General features: G+C 44.0%; 1 protein-coding gene across 25 annotated transcripts in view; it reads left to right on the top strand.

The window, feature by feature from the left end:
* TNIK (TRAF2 and NCK interacting kinase) overlaps positions 1-21,037 on the top strand; it is a 392,046-nt gene that overhangs the window by 188,806 nt on the left and 182,203 nt on the right. For all 25 annotated transcript variants that reach the window (XM_040349342.1, XM_040349345.1, XM_040349341.1 and 22 more), the window contains exons 4-5: positions 2,308-2,433; positions 4,943-5,053. In XM_040349342.1, coding sequence (XP_040205276.1) covers positions 2,308-2,433; positions 4,943-5,053 — 237 coding nt within the window. The remainder of the gene's footprint in view (positions 1-2,307; positions 2,434-4,942; positions 5,054-21,037) is intronic.

The following is a 21,037-nucleotide window of genomic DNA, read 5'->3' as shown; positions in this document are numbered from 1 at the left end:
CGGGGGTTTCATTTTTGGGCACTTTTGATGACAGCTCCCACCGTTCTATTAACCCCTGACACAGGAAAATTACGGTGGCAGGAGTGGGGGGCATGAATGAAGGAGGATTTCACCTCTGTGCAATGAAATAAATTCCTTAGGCTGCCCCCTCCTAACATGAAAGGGCAGCTTGGGAGAAAGAGGCAGCGTCATCAAACCCATTCAGTATACACTCAACAGCCGCTTTATTGGGTACACCTTGCTAGTACTGGGTTAGACCCCCTTTTGCCTTTAGAACTCTCTTAATTCTTTGTGGCATAGATTCAACAAGGTGTTGGAAACATTCCTGAGAGATTTGGGTCCATCGTGACATGATGGGATCAGGCAGTTTCTGCAGATTTATTGGCTGCACATCCAAGATGAGAATCTCCAGTTTCACTACATCCCAAAGATGCTCTATTGGATTGAGTTCTGATGATTGTGGAGGCCATTGGAGAACAGTGAACTTCTTGGCATGTTCAAGAAACCAGTTTGAGATGATTTAATCTTTGTGACATGGTTCATTACCCTGCTGGAAGAAGCCATCAGAAGATGGGTACACTGTAGTCATAAAGGGATGGACATCGTCCGCAACAATACGGTATGCTGTGGTGTTTAATTGATGCTCAATTGGTACTAAGGTGCCCAAAGTGTGCCAAGAAAATCTCCCCCACACCATTACACCACCACCACCACCAGCAGCTTGGACCATGGATATAAGGCAGGATGGATCCATGCTTTTATGTTTTTTACATCAAATTCTGACCATACCATCTGAATTTTGCAGCTGAAATCGAGACCAGGCAACGTTTTTTCGATCTTATATTCTCGAATTTTGGTGAGCCTGTGCAAATTGTAGCCTCAGTTTCCAGTTCTTAGCTGACAGGAGTGGCACCTGGTGTGGTCTTCTGCTGCTGTAGCCCGTCTGCTTCAAGATTGGATGTGTTGTGCATTCCGAGATGGTATACTGCATACCATGGTTGTAACAGGTGTTTTTTTTTTGTTTGTTTTTTAGAGGTGCACCAAATAGAAATTTTGGTGCTGAAAACCAAAATGCAGGATACAAGGATGACCTTTTTTAAATGATATATTCGACTTTCTAATTTCATCAATTTAAATGAATATGAAATTATTGTTGGCCATTATTGGCACCTTTTTGGTGCAAGAAAAGCTCAAGAAAAATGCAGTCTGCAGTCTCTGACCATCTCTTGTATCATGACCTCAGTGTCTAACCATCTCTTTTATCATGTCTGCAATATAATAAATAAACTTGAGCACATTCATTCATTCATTCACATTCCTAATATTATTGGCAAAATATCCATTCGGTACACCTCTTGCAGATATGATACATGAGATGATCAGACACTGCAGACATGATACAAGAGATCAATGCAGCCTAACCAGTGTCCATAAAATGCAGCAGCGTCACCCGCGCCTGTCAGAAGCAGCGTCACCCGCGCCTGTCAGAAGCGGCCTCCCCCGCACCTGTCAGAAGCGGCCTCACCCCCGCAATGTGCAGCACCTTGGGCAGACCGCCCCATTTTCTGTGCCATTAGCGGCACTTTTTCTTGCGTGAATATAACAGTAAATCAGCAGTTTTTGAAATACTCAGACCAGCCTGTCTGGCATCAGCAACCATGTCACGTTCAAAGTCCTTTAAATCCCCTTTCTTCCCCATTCTGATGCTCAGTTTGAACTTCACCAAGTCATCTTTACCACGTCCTAGATGCTTAAATGCATTGAGCTGCTGTCATGTGATTGGCTGATTAGCAATTTGTGTTATCAAGCAATTTAACAGGTGTATCTAATAAAATGGTCACTGAGTGTATATCTCTTGAAAGTGTAAATGAAAAGCTGCTATAGTGCAGTAAATCTTTAAAACCAAAGACTGCTTTAATGTAAGGGTATCCCACTCACATGCATATGTAAACAAATGCACATCTATAAAACTTTCAAAGTGGCCACGACATCCAGCGTGCTCCTTACGCGTTTCATCACAATCTGACGTCATCAGGGGCATACCTGTACAGAAAATTAAAAATGAGTTAATGTGAGTAGTATAGACTTAATAGCGTGCTGCAGGGTGATGTTGGACCAAGTTGCACTAACACACATTTAATGGTTATCTGCATCTTCAGCTCATACTGGAAATCTGATGATAGATAGGATTTTAGAACTGTATGTAATAGAATTTCTGCATGTGGTCAATACATTGTCCTATACAATAGATGTCTGTGTAAATACATGGGGCATAGTTTCTCTGTCACATCTAATACTTTATTCTAGGATGAAGAGGAGGAGATCAAGCAGGAGATCAATATGCTCAAGAAATATTCCCATCACAGGAACATTGCCACTTACTATGGAGCCTTTATCAAAAAGAATCCCCCAGGAATGGATGACCAGCTTTGGGTAAGCTGAGTGTGCTTAGAAAAAAGTCCTAATTCAATAGAAGGTTTGTGTTGCAGATATACTGTAGATGTGCAGTCACTTCCTAAACACAAGTGATTGGACCCTGGGCTTTATTATTGTTAAACATCCAGTGACCATGGGGACTCTAATGTCATGAACTTCCAATAAAATTTCAGAAATATCTCTGTAAACACATTTAATGCCTACAGAAAGCAATCTTCAACTTGGATCTTTTTGCTTTGCTGTGGGTAGATTCAGTAGACCCTTCATTCACCTCTGTGGTGCAAGACAGTTCCTACTTATACACGGACTAAGTCTTTATTGTGGAACATATTGGTGATCACAAACTGCATATAGTTGTATATCTGCACCGACTATTGTACATAAAGTGTGTACTGTATTAGTGCGCATATTTAAACCAAGTTCATCGTCCCCTTAAAGTGTCACTAAACCCACATCATAAAAATATCAATAAATGATGTATTACATGCTGTTCATACTCAATCAGTCACTATGAGATTCAATAGTTGATCCTGCTATTCTCTATCAGTCCCCACGTCAACTAGGGATTTTGCAGAGCAGTGTTGGCAGCTCTGCACATGCTCAGTTTTCAGTGAGTTTCTATGCTTAGCATTTCCTCCCCATCACATCTGAGCAACCCATGTGACTATAGAGTCACACATGTGGGTGTATACAGTGGTAAATGATAGCACACTCCCTCCCTCCTTCTCCTCCATGTCCATTAACCAGCTAAACACAATGAGGACGGGATATTACATGTACATAAAGGAATCTTTGCCTCCCGGTTCTTAGACACAGGCTGGTGACACAGCCCGTGACTTGCAGAAATCCACCCACCCAGAAATCCACGTTATTGCCAAAAATTAAGAAAGATTTGTTTTTAAATGTATATTTGTTTGACACTTGAAAACAGTTTATTGTTATTAGTTATTTATATTTATATTTACTCTTTATCCCAAAGGCTGTTTTTTTTTGAACATGTGACCAGCAGCAGAGGACTAGAAGCTCCTCCTGCTCATGTTTCCCTGCAGACAGGTTGGGAAAGAGCTTGGTCATGTGACAGCTAAATATTAATTAGGAAAAAGGTACTTGGATATGTTTTTTTTTTTTATATATATATTACAATAATTACAGTACTGCTATCTACATACAGACATAGAAGGCATAATGTAAATTAGACAGTGTGTTTTTAGTCATTTAAAGTTTTATACAATACTAACACATCACCTGTCTTATAAAGAAAATACTGCATTCCATGCATAGTCCTTGCTTACTGCAAGGACAGCTATTATTCATTATGACCCAGCCTTTCCACATGTGTAACATGTCTGAGTATGGCAGAGCACTGGAGGAAATAAAAAACACTTTTTTGGCCTTAATTACATCTTGGACAACTTAGGTTGGTAAATGCCATAAGCATTACCTTTTACGTATCTTTGCATATTTGGTAAGGAGTGTGTGTTGGGTAGGGGTGTGTTATGATGTTATTTTTTATAAACGCATGCTAATTCTTTAGCACTAGCTCAGCCTTACTTATTTTGTTGCTATATGTAATCTTAAATTCTGTCGGAATCATGGCCATCAGGGACTAAACCCAAACTAAGGATATTTGTCAAGCAGCGTATAGTGGAAACATTAGTTTTAATAGAACACTGCTTAAAGCATACAGTATGTAAAGCCAGTTTTTGTTTTCCATGGAGTACGATAAACTTAAAACTAATTTTAAAACCTTTATGCTGCCTGTTTCCCATCTGGAAGATTTACATTAAAGCGGAGTTCCACCCAGAAATTGAACTTCCGCGGATCTGATTCCTCCCCTCCTCTGGTGTTACATTTGGCACCTTTCAGGGGGAGCAGATACCTGTCAAAACCAGGTATCCGCTCCCACTTCCGTGGAAAGATCGTCGCAAAGCTTCACTTCCTGTTTTCCTTGGTAAAGATGCTAGCACCTGCAACCAAAGCTGAGGGACGGGTCGACATTGCGGGCTCCCTGGACAGGTAAGTGTCCTTGTATTAAAAGTCAGGAACTACAGTAATTGTAGCTGCTGACTTTAAAAAAAAAAATGTATGCATGGAACTCCACTTTAAGTTTCTGCCTTGGATGCATAACCTTAAAGTAAAATTAAATGTTCAAACTGAAGGTCAGCAGTCACTGTTCCCTGTTCCTGTTCCAGTGACAACTTACATTTTTTAGATTTTTCTCTCATTTTTAGTCCTACTATCAGCAGTATCTAGAGAAGATGAATGTCCCTACTGGGGACACAGACAGAAAAAATAAACTGACAGGATTTCTAATACTTCCACAGTCTATCCAAAATTATCCAAATATATGATATAATTTAAATCCAAAAGCAAGCTTACCACATGCAGTTGACTTAATTTATCTGCTTTCGTCACTGCAAATGCTTTTACAAAACTAATTACATGTCACTTTCTAATCATTTACGAAACTTAACAGGATGCCTAAAATTTGTCATTTACTCCCCAGCTGGTGATGGAATTTTGTGGCGCTGGATCTGTGACTGACTTAATCAAGAACACCAAAGGCAATACGTTAAAAGAAGAATGGATTGCATACATCTGTAGAGAGATCTTGCGGGTATGTTTGTATGTCTACCTGCTATTATTCAGTAATGTTTCTAACATTATTCAGATATACAGTATGTACAAAAAATGAGAATAACAGAAAATGAAGAATTCCAAAGGCAGAACAGTTGTATACGGTTCTCTGTGAAGTGTGAAATCAATATCATTAGGCAGTAAGGAGGAAAATTGTATCACTATTATGAATTCTGTCAGTAAGCATTCATTTCACTCTGAATTATTTGATCTTTGTTTCTTAATAGGGATTTATCTTGCCTCCATTCACCTGCAGATTTCTGCAAGGGTGGAAGGATAATTGAAGTCAGGGAATTGATTAGCCCTACGTCATGCATATTAAAACTGGCACAGCTAATCCTATGGTGGTTCACAGAATACTTGGGGCCAGATTCACAGTGAGAGTACGCTGGCGTATCTACTGATACACCGGCGTACTTTCAAATTTGCCGCGTCGTATCTTTAGTTTGTATCCTCAAACCAAGATACGACGGCTTCTGGCTTCGATCCGACAGGCGTACGGCTTCGTACGCCTTCGGATCGTAGGTGCAATACTTCGGCGCCCACTGGGTGGAGTTTGCGTCGTTTTCCGCGTCGGGTATGCTAATTAGCTTTTTCCGTCGATCCACGAAGGTACGCGCAGCCGTCGCATTCTCTTACGTCGTCGCTAGTCGGCTTTTCCCGGCGTATAGTTAAAGCTGATATTTTGTGGCGTATAGATAGACTTGCCATGTTAAAGTATGGCCGCCGTTCCCGTGTCGAATTTTGAATTTTTTTTTTGCGTAAGTCGTCCGTGAATAGGAAAGGACGTAACTCACGTCTACGTTCAAAAAATGATGTCGGTGAGATGTCATTTCGCGCAAAGCACGGCGGGAAATTTCGAAACGGAGCATGCGCATTTCAATAGGCGCGGGGACGCGCTTCATTTAAATTAATCACGCCCCTACCCGCCCAATTTGAAATACGCGCCGAGAAATACACTACACCGACGTAACTTAGGGCGCGAAATCTTCCTGGATTCGAAATTCCGCCAGGTAAGATACGGCGGCGTAGCGTATCTCTGATACGCTGCGCCAGGGCAATTCTTTGTGAATCTGGCCCTTGGTGCTTATTATAGGTGCCCAGTGGTGGTAACATTATTAATCTCATTGTACCATAGTAATGGTTCCTAGTTTCATATACTGTAGTATTACAATATCTGTGTGTTTATTTCCAAGACTTTAGAAAATTATATGAATTTTAGATGAACACAGAACTGTTCCTTTACCAAGATAGTCGTTTCCATACAGGTGATATGTGGAACAAGTTATGGTAAGTCGGCAATGGTGAAAAGATCAGTTATTGGAAGCCTACAGGCAATACTGGTAATTAGTTATTTGCCCTCTGCATTGCCTTTTTTTAGGGAACTGCTTCTGAGGTACAGGTTCTCTTTAATGTCAAAAGATATTAGGGTAACATATGGACATTATTAGTATTCCTGTACAGTCAAAAGAAATTTGCAATTTAAAAACAGGGGTGAATCCAGGAGATTTCTAAATTGCAGTTTGTGGGTCCTGCCATAAGTCACAGCTTGCAATAGTAGACCCGGTCTTCCACTTACATTTTCCATTGCAGAGAATGCCACAGGAGTGCAATGCCGTATAGAGGAAGCAAAACCAAAGTTGTCTGTAAATTTGGTCTTTTCCCATCCAAAATTGAAAAAACTGATTTAGGATAACTGGCCATTTATAGTCACAAGTGTCTCTGGTCAGAGATACTTACTTTAGAGTCCCATTAAAGTGAGTGTAAACTCATGTGTATTTTTCAAAGAGAAGTTTAGGTTTAAAAAAAATAAACATTTATACTTACCTAGGTGGATGCAGAATTGATCCGATGATGCATCTGTCCCCCGACCGAGAACTGAGTGATCACTCGGCTCTTGGTCTTCAGGCTGCAGAGAGCTGGTGACTGCCCATAGATATACAGCTCGGCTCGCGCTGCCAGGCAGAAAAATAAATATCTTTCTAGACAGCCGCTCTCCAAACAAACATTGTCTTTACTCGTAAAATAAAATAAAACCGCACTACAAGCCACAGCAAACTGGAAAGCTGACGCATTTCACACTATTCCTAGTGTTTAATCATAGCTCATCGGCTCGCGCTGCCCCTTTCACTCTACTAATTAGGGTTTGATTGACAGCAGCAAGAGCCAATGGCTCCCGCTAGTTCTCAGCAAAGCCTAAGAGACCAGAAAGAGAGGCAGAAAAGACTTGGAGAAAAGACTTGGAGCTGGGCACATTACTTGATCGATACAGGACTCAAGTAAGTGTTAGAGTGGGGGGTAGGAGTAACGGACAGTGCAAGGTTTTTTACCTCTTTTCAGAGAATGCATTAATATAGAAAACTATTAGGCCTCTTTCACACACACATTGCTCCGTTGATCCCAGCTGAGCCGGCGGATGACAGGTCTGTCTCTGCTCACTGTGCAGGGACAGACCTGTTAGAGGTCAGCTCTCCTCTGTGGGGGAGCGGATGAAAACTGACCACCTGTCCGTTTTCATCCGCAAGACGGATGCAAAATGGGATTTCCATCTGTCTGAATTCAGGGGATTGGATGTCGGAGAACATGTCACCGCTGACATCCGTCGCTCCATAGACCTGCATGGAGCGTCCATTCAGGTCTGCCTAAAAAAAGTGAGCGGTCCACATGTGTGAAAAGGGTCTTAGGGCTAGATTCAGGTACGAGATACGACGGCGTATCTCCAGATACGTCGTTGTATCTCTGAGTTGCGGCGTCGTATCTATGCGCCTGATTCTTAGAATTAGTTACGCATAGATTTGATTAAGATCCGACCGGCGTAAGTCTCTTACGCCGTCGTATCTTAGTTGCAATTTTACGCTGGCCGCTAGGTGGCGCTTCCGTTGATTTACGAGAGGAATATGCTAATTAGGTAGATATGCCGATTCACAAACGTACGTACGCCCGGCGCATTTTTTTACGTCGTTTACGTTAGGCTTTTTCCGGCGTAAGGTTGCTCCTGCTATATGAGGCGTACGCAATGTTAAGTATGGACGTCGTTCCCACGTAGAATTTAGAAATGTTTACGTCGTTTGCGTAAGTCGTTCGCGAATAGGGCTGTACGTAAGTTACGTTAACGTCTAAAGCATTGACGATTTGTGGCGGAATTTCGAGCATGCGCACTGGGATTCTTTTACGAACGGCGCATGCGCCGTTCGTAAAAAACGTCAAATACGTGGGGTCACACTAAATTTAAATAAAACACGCCCACATCATCCAAATTTGAATTAGGCGGGCTTACGCCGGAGCACATACATTACGCCGCCGTAACTTAGGGCGCAAGTTCTTTCTGAATACCGAACTTGCGCCCTAATTTACTGCGGCGTAACGTAACGGAGATAAGTTTCGCCCGCACAACATTGCGCAGGGCTATCTGAATCTAGCCCTTAGTGTTTAGAACCACTTTATGTAAACTGTCTCTTGAATGTTGAAGCTATGGGGCATTTTTACAACCTGCACATACTTTTTAAATTCAGTAATTAATGAGTTCTTTATGGCCAAAATGTTGTTAGTTTCAGGCACAAGTAAACTAGTCCAGGAAGTGTTTTTTCCCTGTACGTGCTGAGTCATGTGGAATTGCCAAGTCAGGCTTTCTTATAGTAAACCGTATTTTGTACTTTTCTGATTCTGTTATACCTACACAGGATTGTAAATTTTCTACGGTTTCCATTGACATGTGTTTAAAATGTGTTCATTACTATGATGAATCTAAAGGGATGGGTTGTCGACAGCTTCTATTGGAATGCTTGCATCTTATTAGCCATGAAAATGGGAAAAAATAAATAAAACTTTTAACATATTTCTCAATTGATAATTTTAGCGTCCACACAAGCCTAAGGCCCCATACACACGGGAGGATTTATCCGCGGATACGGTCCAGCGGACCGTTTCCGCGGATAAATCCTCTCAAGGATTTCAGCAGATTTTAATGCGATGGAGTGTACTCACCATCGCATTGAAATCCGCGCCGAAATCCTCTGGCGATGACGTGTCGTGCCGTCGCCGCGATTATGACGCGGCGACGTGCGCGACGCTGTCATATAAGGAATTCCACGCATGCGTCGAATCATTACGACGCATGCGGGGGATCCCTTCGGACGGATGGATCCGGTGAGTCTATACAGACCAGCGGATCCATCCGTTGGGATGGATTCCAGCAGATGGATTTGTTTGGCATGTCAGCAAATATTCGATCTGCTGGAATCCATCCCAGGGGAGAAATATCCGCGGAAACAGATCCGCTGGAGTGTACACACCATAGAATCTATCCGCTGAAACCCATTTGCTGGGATTTTTCAGCGGATGGATTCTATCGTGTGTACGGGGCCTTAGACTATATTCCTATATGTGAAATTCCTACATGACTCTGCTTCTCTTTGTGTGCATTTCTCATTAATCAATCCTTGCAACACACTAGTCAATTGGATTAGTTGAGCTAGAAATCTGTCATCAATTAATTTTCTGCTACAAAATGCCACCTTTTTATGCCCGGGTTTTCTTCATAGGTTAATAAAACCACACCTATACATATGCATTTTCTTTAGCTGAAAGCATAATTTCTATACTAACTAACATGGCTACATACTGTATGTATTCAGCAAAAATCCAGTTTGCTGATACAGATGGTTGTTTAGGATTATGGAGCAATTATTCCAAAGGAATTTTTTCTGTGGAACTTCCACAAAAGATGGCAGGCATTGTCTTGTGTCTAGGCTGCCTATTAAGGTAAGACAATGGGCCAGATCCACATACATGTAGATCGGCGCAGCCTATCTGAGATGCACTATGCCACTGTACCTTACCTGGCGCATTTTCGAATCCTCAGCGAGTTCGCGCCGTAAGTTACGGCGGCGTAGTGTATTTCTGGCGGCGGATTTCAAATTGGGAGGGTTGGGGCGGGTTTCATTTAAATGAAGCGCGTCCCCGCGCCGAATGAAATGCGCATGAGTCCCAAAATTTCCCGACGTGCATTGCGCTAAATGACGCCGCTAGGACGTAATTTCTTTATCGTTACATCACGGGACACAGAGCGGCATTCATTACTATATGGGTTATATGGAGTACCTTCAGGTGATGGACACTGGCAATCTCAAACAGGAAATGCCCCTCCCTATATAACCCCCTCCCATAGGAGGAGTACCTCAGTTTTTACGCCAGTGTCTTAGGTGTTGGTCATGGTTTAGCTTGCCTCCGCATCCTTGGGATTAGGTGAGCTAACCGGTTCTGTCCAAAGGCCTCAGTGCTAAAGTGGTCAGTAACCGGACCCCAAACCCTTGGGGTATAGCCCATAATGCTTTTCTTTTTAGAGAGCTGGACCCTGGGCCCAGAACTTAGAAACCTTTGGGTGCCTAATGTTTCTGTTGCCAGAGTGCTATATGGGCCCAGGACAGTGGATCCTTCATAGGAACCCAGGGCCTGAAGGTCTAGACATCCCCACGGAGATGGGGGAAGATTGGGCCTCTTGCTTGGCAAAGTCCTGCGGCATGGAGCAGGTAAGTGAGGGGAAAACTTGCGGAACTTGGTTCTTAGCAGGTTTTTTCTGGGGGGTCACAGGGGACATGCCTAAAGGTATGCGCTGCATCTGGCAAACTAGTCACATATCTTAAAGATAGGATGGCTCTATGTGTATTTTTTCCCCATAAGAAGTGACCTCCCTTGTAGTGTTGGAAAAGCATTGAGTGGGGCCTGTGTGATATAAAGTGTATGTGTGTGTCCGAGAGCTATGCTTACCTGCAAGCCTCCAGGCGATGCTCCATCAGTCTTCCTCCTCAGAGCCTGCAAGCAGGCAGAGCGCTGACCTCCTCGTGGTTCCAGCTGGAGCAGAGAGGCTCCCTTCCCCCCAACCCCCCCCCCCTATCGGCGCGCGCGCGCGTTCACGTGTTATAGGCGCAATTCGCGCCGTTTAGCTGAGGGGGGAAGGGCGGGTCAGTGGTTTAAGGAAGGGGCGGCCCTTCCTTTTTCGTTCCAAACAGCTCATTCAATACATTGGAACTGGGGAGGAAAGACCAGAGCGGCAGCACGGGGCGCCGAGGACACACAGTGGCCAGAAAGAATATTGCAGTCTTCAGAAGACTGTTTTCAAGCCTAGAAATAGGCTGTTTCTTTTCCATCTCATAGTTTTTCTTTGCAATACTACTCAGGGGGACAGAATGCTTTTTCTTTCCTGGATTTGAAACAAAAACAAAAACAAAAAAAAAAAAGAAAAAGATTGAAAAAAAAAAAAAAAAAAAAGGGTCATCTAGGGGAGAGGAAGCATTTTTTTATCCCCCAAACAGGTGTTTGGACAATTAACTATTTATAGTTCCAAGTACCAATAAACTAGCAGGTGTACCTCGGTATTGTACCATGGCATCCGGGTCAGAGGGTACAAGAGGTGGGGATTCCCCCAGAGAGTCTGAGGTCTCGGACAAAGTTATGCCGCTGCTTTCCCCACAGGGAACCTTGGGGCCATCGGGATCTGGGGCTGGAGCTGGCGCAGGTCAGTCCAACCCTAAGATAGTCACAGACGAGGTATTACTCACCTCTTTAAAGGAGATGGAGAAAAGAATGGGAAAAATGATAGCCACAGCTATGCGGGGCAGTAAACGGATTAGATCTCCGTCGCCCGAGCGCGAACCCTCAGAAGAGGAGGTCCTTTCCTCAGGGGAATTGGACGACCTCTTGGACAAGGACCAAGTAGGTTCAGGGATCGAAGATCTGGATACAGAGGAGTCTGGAGCAGTCTCCCAAGGGGAGAGCTGGTGGATTCAAGCCTTAACGGACTTGGTCCATAATGCATTCAACTTGCCAGTACCAGATCTCCAGGTATCGACGGTTTCAGCTTTGGGCTCACTGAGGGCGCCTCAAAGCAATGCAGTATTTCTGATCCACCCTCTACTAGAGGGAGTTTTGTTCCAAGATTGGAACAAGCCAGATAAAATCTTCTTACCACCTAAAAGATTCTCTGCCCTATATCCTATGGAAGATAAATTTTCCAAGAAATGGGCTACTCCTGCAGTGGACGCAGCCATCTCATGTATTAACAAATCATTAACATGCCCTGTAGAAAACATACAGGTATTCAAGGATCCAGTTGATAAACGCTTGGAAGCACTACTTAAGAACTCCTTCACTACTGCAGGGGCAGTAGTACAGCCAGCTGTGGCTGCGATTGGGGTTGCTCAAGCATTATCGGATCAAGTTAAGCAGATGCTTAAACTTATTCCTGCCCAGCAGGCAGAAGAATTTTCGGATGTCCCTAGGGCCATATGTTTTACAGTAGACGCAATTAAGGATTCTATCCAGCAAGCGTCACGTTTATCGTTATCCCTTATCCATATGAGAAGACTCTTATGGTTAAAAAGCTGGGAGGCCGAGCCCCCATGCAAGAAGCTCCTGGTAGGGTTCCCCTTCCATGGAGGACGACTCTTCGGAGAAGACCTAGATAAATACATTCAGACCATTTCAAATGGCAAAAGTACTCTCTTGCCAACTAAGAGGAAGTTTCAGGGGCCTGCGTTTAAACGACAGTACTCCCCTGGGCAGGGGCCCTCTAATGCCAAACAGTATCGACGGCCTCCTGCGAAAGCAAACTTCGGCTTCAACAGCAAATCACAAGGACAGGCTGCTAGAGGCAGAAAGCAGTGGTTTCGCAAACCAGCAAAACCAGCCCCCAAGCCGACCTTATGAAGGGGCGCCCCCACCCACGAAGGTGGGGGGAAGGCTGCGACTCTTTTCAGAGGTTTGGGAAGCCAGCATTCCCGACGAGTGGGTACGGTCTTCCGTGGCCACGGGCTACAAATTAGATTTCCTAAGGTTTCCTCCTCTTCATTTCCAGGAGTCGAGGATTCCAAACGATCCGGAGAAAGGAGCCGCATTAATGTCGGCATTAAATCATCTACTTTCCCAGGAAGTAATAGTAGAGGTACCAGTCCTGGAACAGGGGCTAGGTTTCTACTCCAACCTATTCATCATCCCGAAGTCCAATGGAGATGTCAGGCCAATTTTGGACCTAAAGATGGTAAATACATACCTAAAGATCCGCTCATTTCGGATGGAATCCGTGCGGTCAGCAGCTACCACACTCCAAAAGGACGACTTCATGGCGTCCATAGACATAAAGGATGCCTACCTTCATCTTCCAATTTATCAGCCACATCAAAAATATCTACGCTTCATGGTGGCTTCGCGTCACTTCCAATTCGTGGCGCTTCCCTTCGGGTTGGCTACGGCCCCCCGGGTGTTCACGAAGGTCCTAGCTCCAATCCTAGCCAAACTAAGGATCCAAGGGGTCACGATCCTAGCATACCTGGACGACCTCCTAGTCATAGATCACTCGTCTCCCGGCTTGGAGCGAGCAGTGGCCCTCACGGTCCAATACCTCGAAGTTCGGCTGGGTCCTAAATCGAGAAAAGTCAGCTTTCCTGCCCACAAGGCAGTTGGAATATCTCGGCATGAGATTAGACACAGAACAACAAAGAGTGTTTCTACCTCTGAGGAAGGTCAAAGCCATCAAGGAATTAATCCTACTGGTTCTAAACAAGAAGGAACCGACTATTCGCCTATGTATGAGGTTACTAGGCAAGATGGTGGCCACATTCGAGGCGGTACCATACGCCCAGAGCCACACTCGCATCCTGCAGGCAGCCATCCTGTCAGCATGGAGCAGAAGGCCACAGGCCTTGGATATCCCGTTGCCGCTCTCATCAAGAGTCTGACAAAGTCTGTGTTGGTGGTTAGACCCTCAGAATCTACTGAAGGGGAAGTCTTTCAGCCCAGTGGCTTGGAAGATAGTGACCACAGACGCCAGCCTGACGGGCTGGGGAGCAATTTTGGATGGTTGCACTCGCCAAGGTACTTGGGCAACGCCAGAGAAGCAGTTGCCCATCAACATCCTGGAGCTCAGAGCTGCTCGACTAGCCCTCAGGGCTTGGACGTCAAAATTGCAGGGGTTCCCAGTGAGAATTCAATCAGACAATGCCACGGCCGTGGCATACATAAATCACCAAGGGGGAACCAGGAGTCAAGCCGCTCAGAGAGAGGTGAGCTTGATTCTCCTATGGGCAGAGGCTCATGTGCCCTGCATATCGGCAATATTCATTCCAGGAGTGGACAACTTTCAGGCGGACTTCTTAAGCCGCCAGACTCTATTGCCGGGGGAATGGTCTCTGCATCCACAAATCTTTCAAGCACTCTGCCAAAGATGGGGAGTGCCGGACGTGGATATCATGGCATCGAGACTCAACAAGAAGCTAGACAGGTTCATGTCCCGCTCAAGGGATCCGATGGCCTGCGGAACCGATGCGTTGGTTTGCCCTTGGCATCAGTTCAAACTTCTTTATGCGTTTCCCCCGCTCCAGTTACTACCCCGCCTGCTGCGCAGGATCCGGGTGGAGCACATACCAGTCATCCTGGTAGCTCCAGCATGGCCCAGAAGGGCATGGTACTCACTAATCTTAAGGATGGTAGTGGGAGACCCTTGGACTCTTCCTCTACGGCCAGACCTGCTATCGCAAGGTCCGATCCTCCACCCTGCCTTACGGCATCTAAATTTGACGGCCTGGAAGCTGAATCCCTGATTCTCAGGGGTAGAGGTCTGTCTCAGAAAGTAATCTCTACCCTAATCAAAGCCAGGAAACCGGTCTCTAGGGTGATTTATTACAGGGTCTGGAAGGCCTATGTAGGCTGGTGTGAGTCCAAGCGATGGCTTTCTCGCAAATTTACCATCGATAGAGTATTACGTTTTCTCCAGCTAGGAGTGGATAAAGGATTGGCATTAAGCACAATCAAAGGACAGATTTCGGCTCTGTCAGTGTGGTTTCAGCGGCCGCTGGCCACCCACTCGCTGGTTAAGACCTTCCTTCAGGGGGTCTTACGTATTAAACCTCCAGTTAAATCCCCGCTTTGTCCGTGGGATTTAAATCTTGTTCTGTCAAGTTTACAGAAACAACCGTTTGAGCCGTTGGCTGAAATTCCTTTGGTTTTACTGACAAGGAAGTTAGTATTTTTGGTCGCCATAGTTTCCGCAAGAAGAGTATCGGAACTGGCGGCCTTATCCTGTAAGGAACCATATCTTATTTTTCATAAGGACAGGGTCGTTCTCCGCCCTCATCCTTCCTTCCTACCGAAGGTTATATCCCGTTTTCATTTGAACCAGGATTTGGTATTACCATCCTTCTTCCCTAAACCTACTTCCAGAAAGGAAGGGTTGCTGCATACCTTGGATATTGTCAGGGCCATGAAGGCCTATCTTAAAGCTACAAAGAAGATCCGGAAAACAGATGTGCTGTTCATTTTACCGGATGGGCCCAAGAAGGGGCAGGCAGCTGCAAAGTCCACCATTTCTAGGTGGATTAAGCAATTAATCATTCAGGCCTACGGCTTGAAGGGGTTGCCTCCTCCAGTATCATTAAGGGCTCATTCTACTAGGGCCATGGGCGCCTCCTGGGCAGCACACCACCAGATCTCTATGGCTCAAGTTTGCAAGGCGGCAACCTGGTCTTCTGTCCACACGTTTACAAAATTCTACCAGTTGGACGTAAGAAGGAATACTGATAGAGCCTTTGGGCAGGCAGTGCTGCAGGCTGCAGTTTGAGACCCTCGGATTCCGGGGGCTCCTCTTTTTTGAGTTAAATTTAAAATTTAAGATTATTTTTCTCAACTAAGTTGGATTTATTATGATTTGAGTATTTCTCTAAATTAAATCCTTTTGTCTTGGAGATGTTCTCCCTCCCCTCATTGTAAGCATTGCTTTGGGACATCCCATATAGTAATGAATGCCGCTCTGTGTCCCGTGATGTAACGATAAAGAAAAAGAGATTTTTAATACAGCTTACCTGTAAAATCTTTTTCTTGGAGTACATCACGGGACACAGAGCTCCCACCCCTCTTTTGAGGACCATTTTGGGAGGCATACTGCTTGCTACAAAACTGAGGTACTCCTCCTATGGGAGGGGGTTATATAGGGAGGGGCATTTCCTGTTTGAGATTGCCAGTGTCCATCACCTGAAGGTACTCCATATAACCCATATAGTAATGAATGCCGCTCTGTGTCCCGTGATGTACTCCAAGAAAAAGATTTTACAGGTAAGCTGTATTAAAAATCTCTTTTTTTTTAACTTAGACGAGAGTTACGTCCATCCCTATTCACGGACGACTTACGCAAAAAATAAAAAAAATTCAAATTTCGACGCGGGAACGACGGCCATACTTAACATGGCAAGTCTAGCTATACGCCGCAAAATACCAGCTTTAACTATACGCCGGAAAAAGCCGACTACAGACGACGTTAGAAAATGCGACAGCCGTACGTACGTTCGTGGATCGTCGTAAATCTCTAATTTGCATACCTGACGCGGAAAACGCCACCCAGCGGACGCCAAAGTATTGCATCTTAGATCCGAAGGCGTACGAAGACGTACACCTGTCGGATCTAACCCAGAAGCCGTCGTATCTTGTTTTGAGGATTCAAAACAACTATACGACGCGGGAAATTTGAAAGAACACCGGCGTATCAGTAGATACGCCGGCGTACTTCGTCTGTGGATCTGGCCCAATATATGTATTTTCCAGAGCTTTAATTTAATAAGAAGCACCTCAAACTGATGTCAAATTGATACCGATCACAAAACCCATCAAAACAGGCCCTTAGAATAGAAATATGGAATGGTGGATGGATTCTATTTTGCAGTCATCTACACTGCTGTTAATATAATTAATGATAATGTAAACAATCGTCATATTCATGTAGACTGAACACTGGCACACTCTGTGAAGGTCATTGTGAATAACTGACTTAGGGATAATTATGAATATGTAAAAAATTTATTGTGGGCATTACAACAGCTAAATGAACATTTTGTTGTAGAAAATAACAAGCGGTGAGTCAGCTTATCATAGGGCATTATGCAGACAGGCGTGCATAGATTGACATTGACTTGCCATACAGTTACAAAGGTCTTAATTGTGTAAGCAGTGTCAGAGTTTCTCATAAGCTGTGGTTTTAAGATGTAAGCAGTGAGTGACATTTTAGTCAACAGTTTTTATGAAGTCATAATTGCTGTACTTTTTATTTGTTACCGCACTCAGAAAAGATACTTGATAGGTTGCGACATTATAGACTAATAAAAAGAAGTATAATTTGTTTTAAATTGGTATGTATTTTGATGCATCATTGCACAGTTTTTAAAGCAGTATTAAACCCCAAACCAGAAATGTAATATATTGCAGCTTACCTATCCTTGGATGTTGTGACTGCATCATTTTTATTTTATTTAAAAAAATGTACCCTATGTGTTCACCTTTTGATCCTGAATAATTTGTCTCACCATTTATAACGTGAGTCCATGGCCTGGCTATAGAGATAAAACATGAGGAAATAAGGATAATAAATATGAACAGTCATAGCAACATTAACAGCGATATTGATAACTCAAAATATGAGCTCACTGTAAAAACTACACTAACCCCAGCACATTTTTTTTTTATTTCCAATAGAGTAGGAAAGTGCTAAATTTTTATTTCTCTTTTATTCAATGGAGCTCTATTTTAGATCATCACCTACTGGGTACGGTGCCACCAGCAACTCAAAAACAAAAGACAGGGTTGGCCCCAGCTAGTGGCTACCCCCCCCCCCCCCACACACACACACACACACTGTGGAATAAGCTCAGTTAAATGGCACTAAAGTACAAAAAAACGAAGGATTTTAACACCTGGGCCCCTTCAATGAATGAGCTTATTTCGGAGCCTCGCAGGACCCCTTCATTAGGCATGATAAAAGGGGTCATGCAAGGCCCCCGAAACGTTGCTTCTGTAACTATCATGGGATAGCCGAATATAGCTTTGGACCCATTCTGGAGATCCAATTTGAATGTCTTTGGTTTCCAGCCGGTTGTCGCTACAGCACCCACATACACTCATGGACATATAGCAAACATAATTTCCTACGCTTAAAAGTGATGTGGCGGTGGTAGGTGTGTCCTAGGATCTCTATGGCTCCAGGTAAGTGCACAAACTTTGCTGCCCTTTAAGGGCTGGGAAAACCCAATGGAAACACTGTAAAAAATTAAAAGAGGGCGCACTAACCTTGCGCATTACCCAAGTAACGTTTATTAGTAAAACAAGAAAGGAAATATACTCACAGAACAGTCAATCATAGAAGAATATCAAAGCATGTGTGAATAGAAAGGCACTAGGTCACCAGGACCGTGTCTAGCACTCCAGATGACCTTTGTTTAGATGTCTGGTGCGTTTCGAGGGGAGATCCCCTGTTCCTCAGAGCTGATCTGTGTTGTTGCACTGACACACTTAATATAGCATGTGGGTCTCGTCACATAGTATCAAGACCCCTCCCACTGGTGGGTGAGGATGGGAGTAGCAAAAAGGTGGACCACCCTCCTGAACATTAGAATAACAGTGGTACTGTCAGTACCCATACAAATAAAAACAATGATAATAAATATAGAATGAATGCATTACACACATCAAACGTAATTGTCAGAAGCAAATGCCATAAAATAATAGTAGTAATAAAACACCTGCACATATACACCTCCAAACACAAATGTGGAAAAAAATTGAAAGTTTATTTAATACAAATAGGTGAAATATGACTTGTATGATATACGTGCAAAATAATCTCAAGGACCACCTACCAAGTCGGGCTGAATATGGCCAGTGACCCCAGATAAAACCGAGGGACTGTACTGTACAGCATAATATAAGGTGGATGACTGCAGGATGTGGAACGCACATTGCTGTGCTCCACCCGCCACCTCCTCCCTTCGGGATGTGCCAGCCATAGTATCGAAGGTAGGTGGTCCTTGAGATTATGTTACACGTATATCATATGAGTCATATTTCACCTATTTGTATTGAATAAACTTTAAAATAATATATGCATATCTTTTTTTTTGCCTGCGCTTGTGTTTGGAGGTGTATACAGTTGTGCTCATAGGTTTACATACCCTGGCAGAATTTATGATTTCTTGGAAATTTTTCAGAGAATATGAATGATAAAACAAAAACTTTTCTTTCACTCATGGTTGGTGTTTGGCTGAAGCCATTTATTATCAATCAACTGTGTTTACTTTTTAAATCATAATCACAACAGAAACTACCCAAATGACCCTGATCAAAAGTTTACACAACCTGGTGATTGTGGCATGATAACATGCACACAAGTTGACACAAAGGGGTTTGAATGGCTATTAAAGGTAACCATCCTCACCTGTGATGTGTTTGCTTGTAATTAGTGTGTGTGTACAGTATAAAAGGTCAATGAGTTTCTGGACTCCTGACAGACCCTTGCATCCTTCATCCAGTGCTGCACTGACGTTTCTGGAGTCATGGGGAATATAGGGATATAAAAAGAAAATTGTGCTTAAGGCCAAGCATTGATCAAGGAAAAAGGGTGTACCCCTAGAGAATAACACCATGGTAATAAATCGTACAAGATCTGGCCTTATAAGCCTTAGGATGGGTTCACACTGCCGCACAAAGCTGCTTACAGCAGGGGTCCGGTGCATCCCTGTTCACTGTTTCAGGTCCGATTTAAGTCCACAATTTTGGATGAATTTGGACCTGAAACGAAGGGGAAAATGCACAGTACTCGTGTGCAATTTGCATCGGAGATGCTGCTGAGTTGTGTGAACCGTCTCCACAGGGAGCCGGTTACAATCTCCTGACATGTGAATTCGATGTGGATAAACCTCTGCATCCAATTCACAGTAGTGTGAACCCAGCTTGAAACATAGTGTGGGTGAATTGATCCCATAACTGTCTGTCCCTCAGCACTTGACTTTTAATAGCAAAGCCATTAAAGCCGGTGCCTAGAAAAATGTATAGTGAACGAGCCCTCAAAACCTAGATCACCTTGAAGTGGCAAACACTAGGAAACATACGCTACCAGACTAACAAGATCCATGCATCATGACCTGAGGAGCAAATACAGAGACACCAAGATCACATAAATCCCCATGAATTCTCTCTGTAGTAGCTGTAGCAAATGTTTTCTTGGTGGGTAAGCATATATCAGAGTGTAGTGATCCCATGGAGCCACCAATGCATCTGTTATTGTCTGACCAAGGATCCTTTGCCCTTGCTACAAACCTTTCCAGCTTTTGATGCTATAAGATTGACATTCCCTATTGTTGGCTGATTAGCTGGAAGACTTTGGGTTGTGTTCTAAAGTTCTATACCCTGTATCTAAACTGGATTTCCCAAGCCTACATTTTAAAGATTATGGGCCAGATTCACAGTTGAAATACGCCGGCGTATCTACTGATACACCGGCGTATTTTCAAATTTGCTGCGTCGTATCTTTAGTTTGAATTATCAAACCAAGATACGACGGCTTCTGGCTTCGATCCGACAGGCGTACGGCTTCGTGCGACTTCGGATCGTAGGTGTAATACTTCGGCACCCGCTGGTTGGAGTTTGTGTCGTTTTCCGCGTCGAGTATGCTAATTAGCTGTTTACGGCGATCCACGAAGCTACGCGCGCTCGTCGCATTCTCTTACGTCGTCGCTAGTCGGCTTTTCCCGTAGTAAAGTTACGGCTGCTATTTCATGGCTTATATTTAGACCAGCCATGTTAAAGTATGGCCGTCGTTCCCACGTCGAATTTAGATTTTTTTTTTTTGCGTAAGTCGTCCGGGAATAGGAAAGGACGTAACGCATGTCGCCGTTCAAAAAATTACGTCGGTGCGACATCATTTCGCGCAAAGCACGGCGGGAAATTACAAAACAGAGCATGCGCAGTACGTTCAGCGCGGGAACGCGCCTAATTTAAATGATAATTTGAATTAGGCGGACTTGCGCCGGACGGATTTACGCTACGCCACCGCAAGTTTACAGGCAAGTGCTTTGTGAATCAAGCACTTGCGCTGAAAACTTGCGGCGGTGTAACGTAAATGGGATAGGTTACGCCGCTGGAATTGTACATGAAT

The sequence above is a fragment of the Rana temporaria genome, chromosome 4, assembly GCF_905171775.1.
Source record: "Rana temporaria chromosome 4, aRanTem1.1, whole genome shotgun sequence".
Taxonomy (NCBI): Eukaryota; Metazoa; Chordata; class Amphibia; order Anura; family Ranidae; genus Rana; species Rana temporaria.
This window is presented reverse-complemented; position numbering and strand designations above follow the sequence as displayed.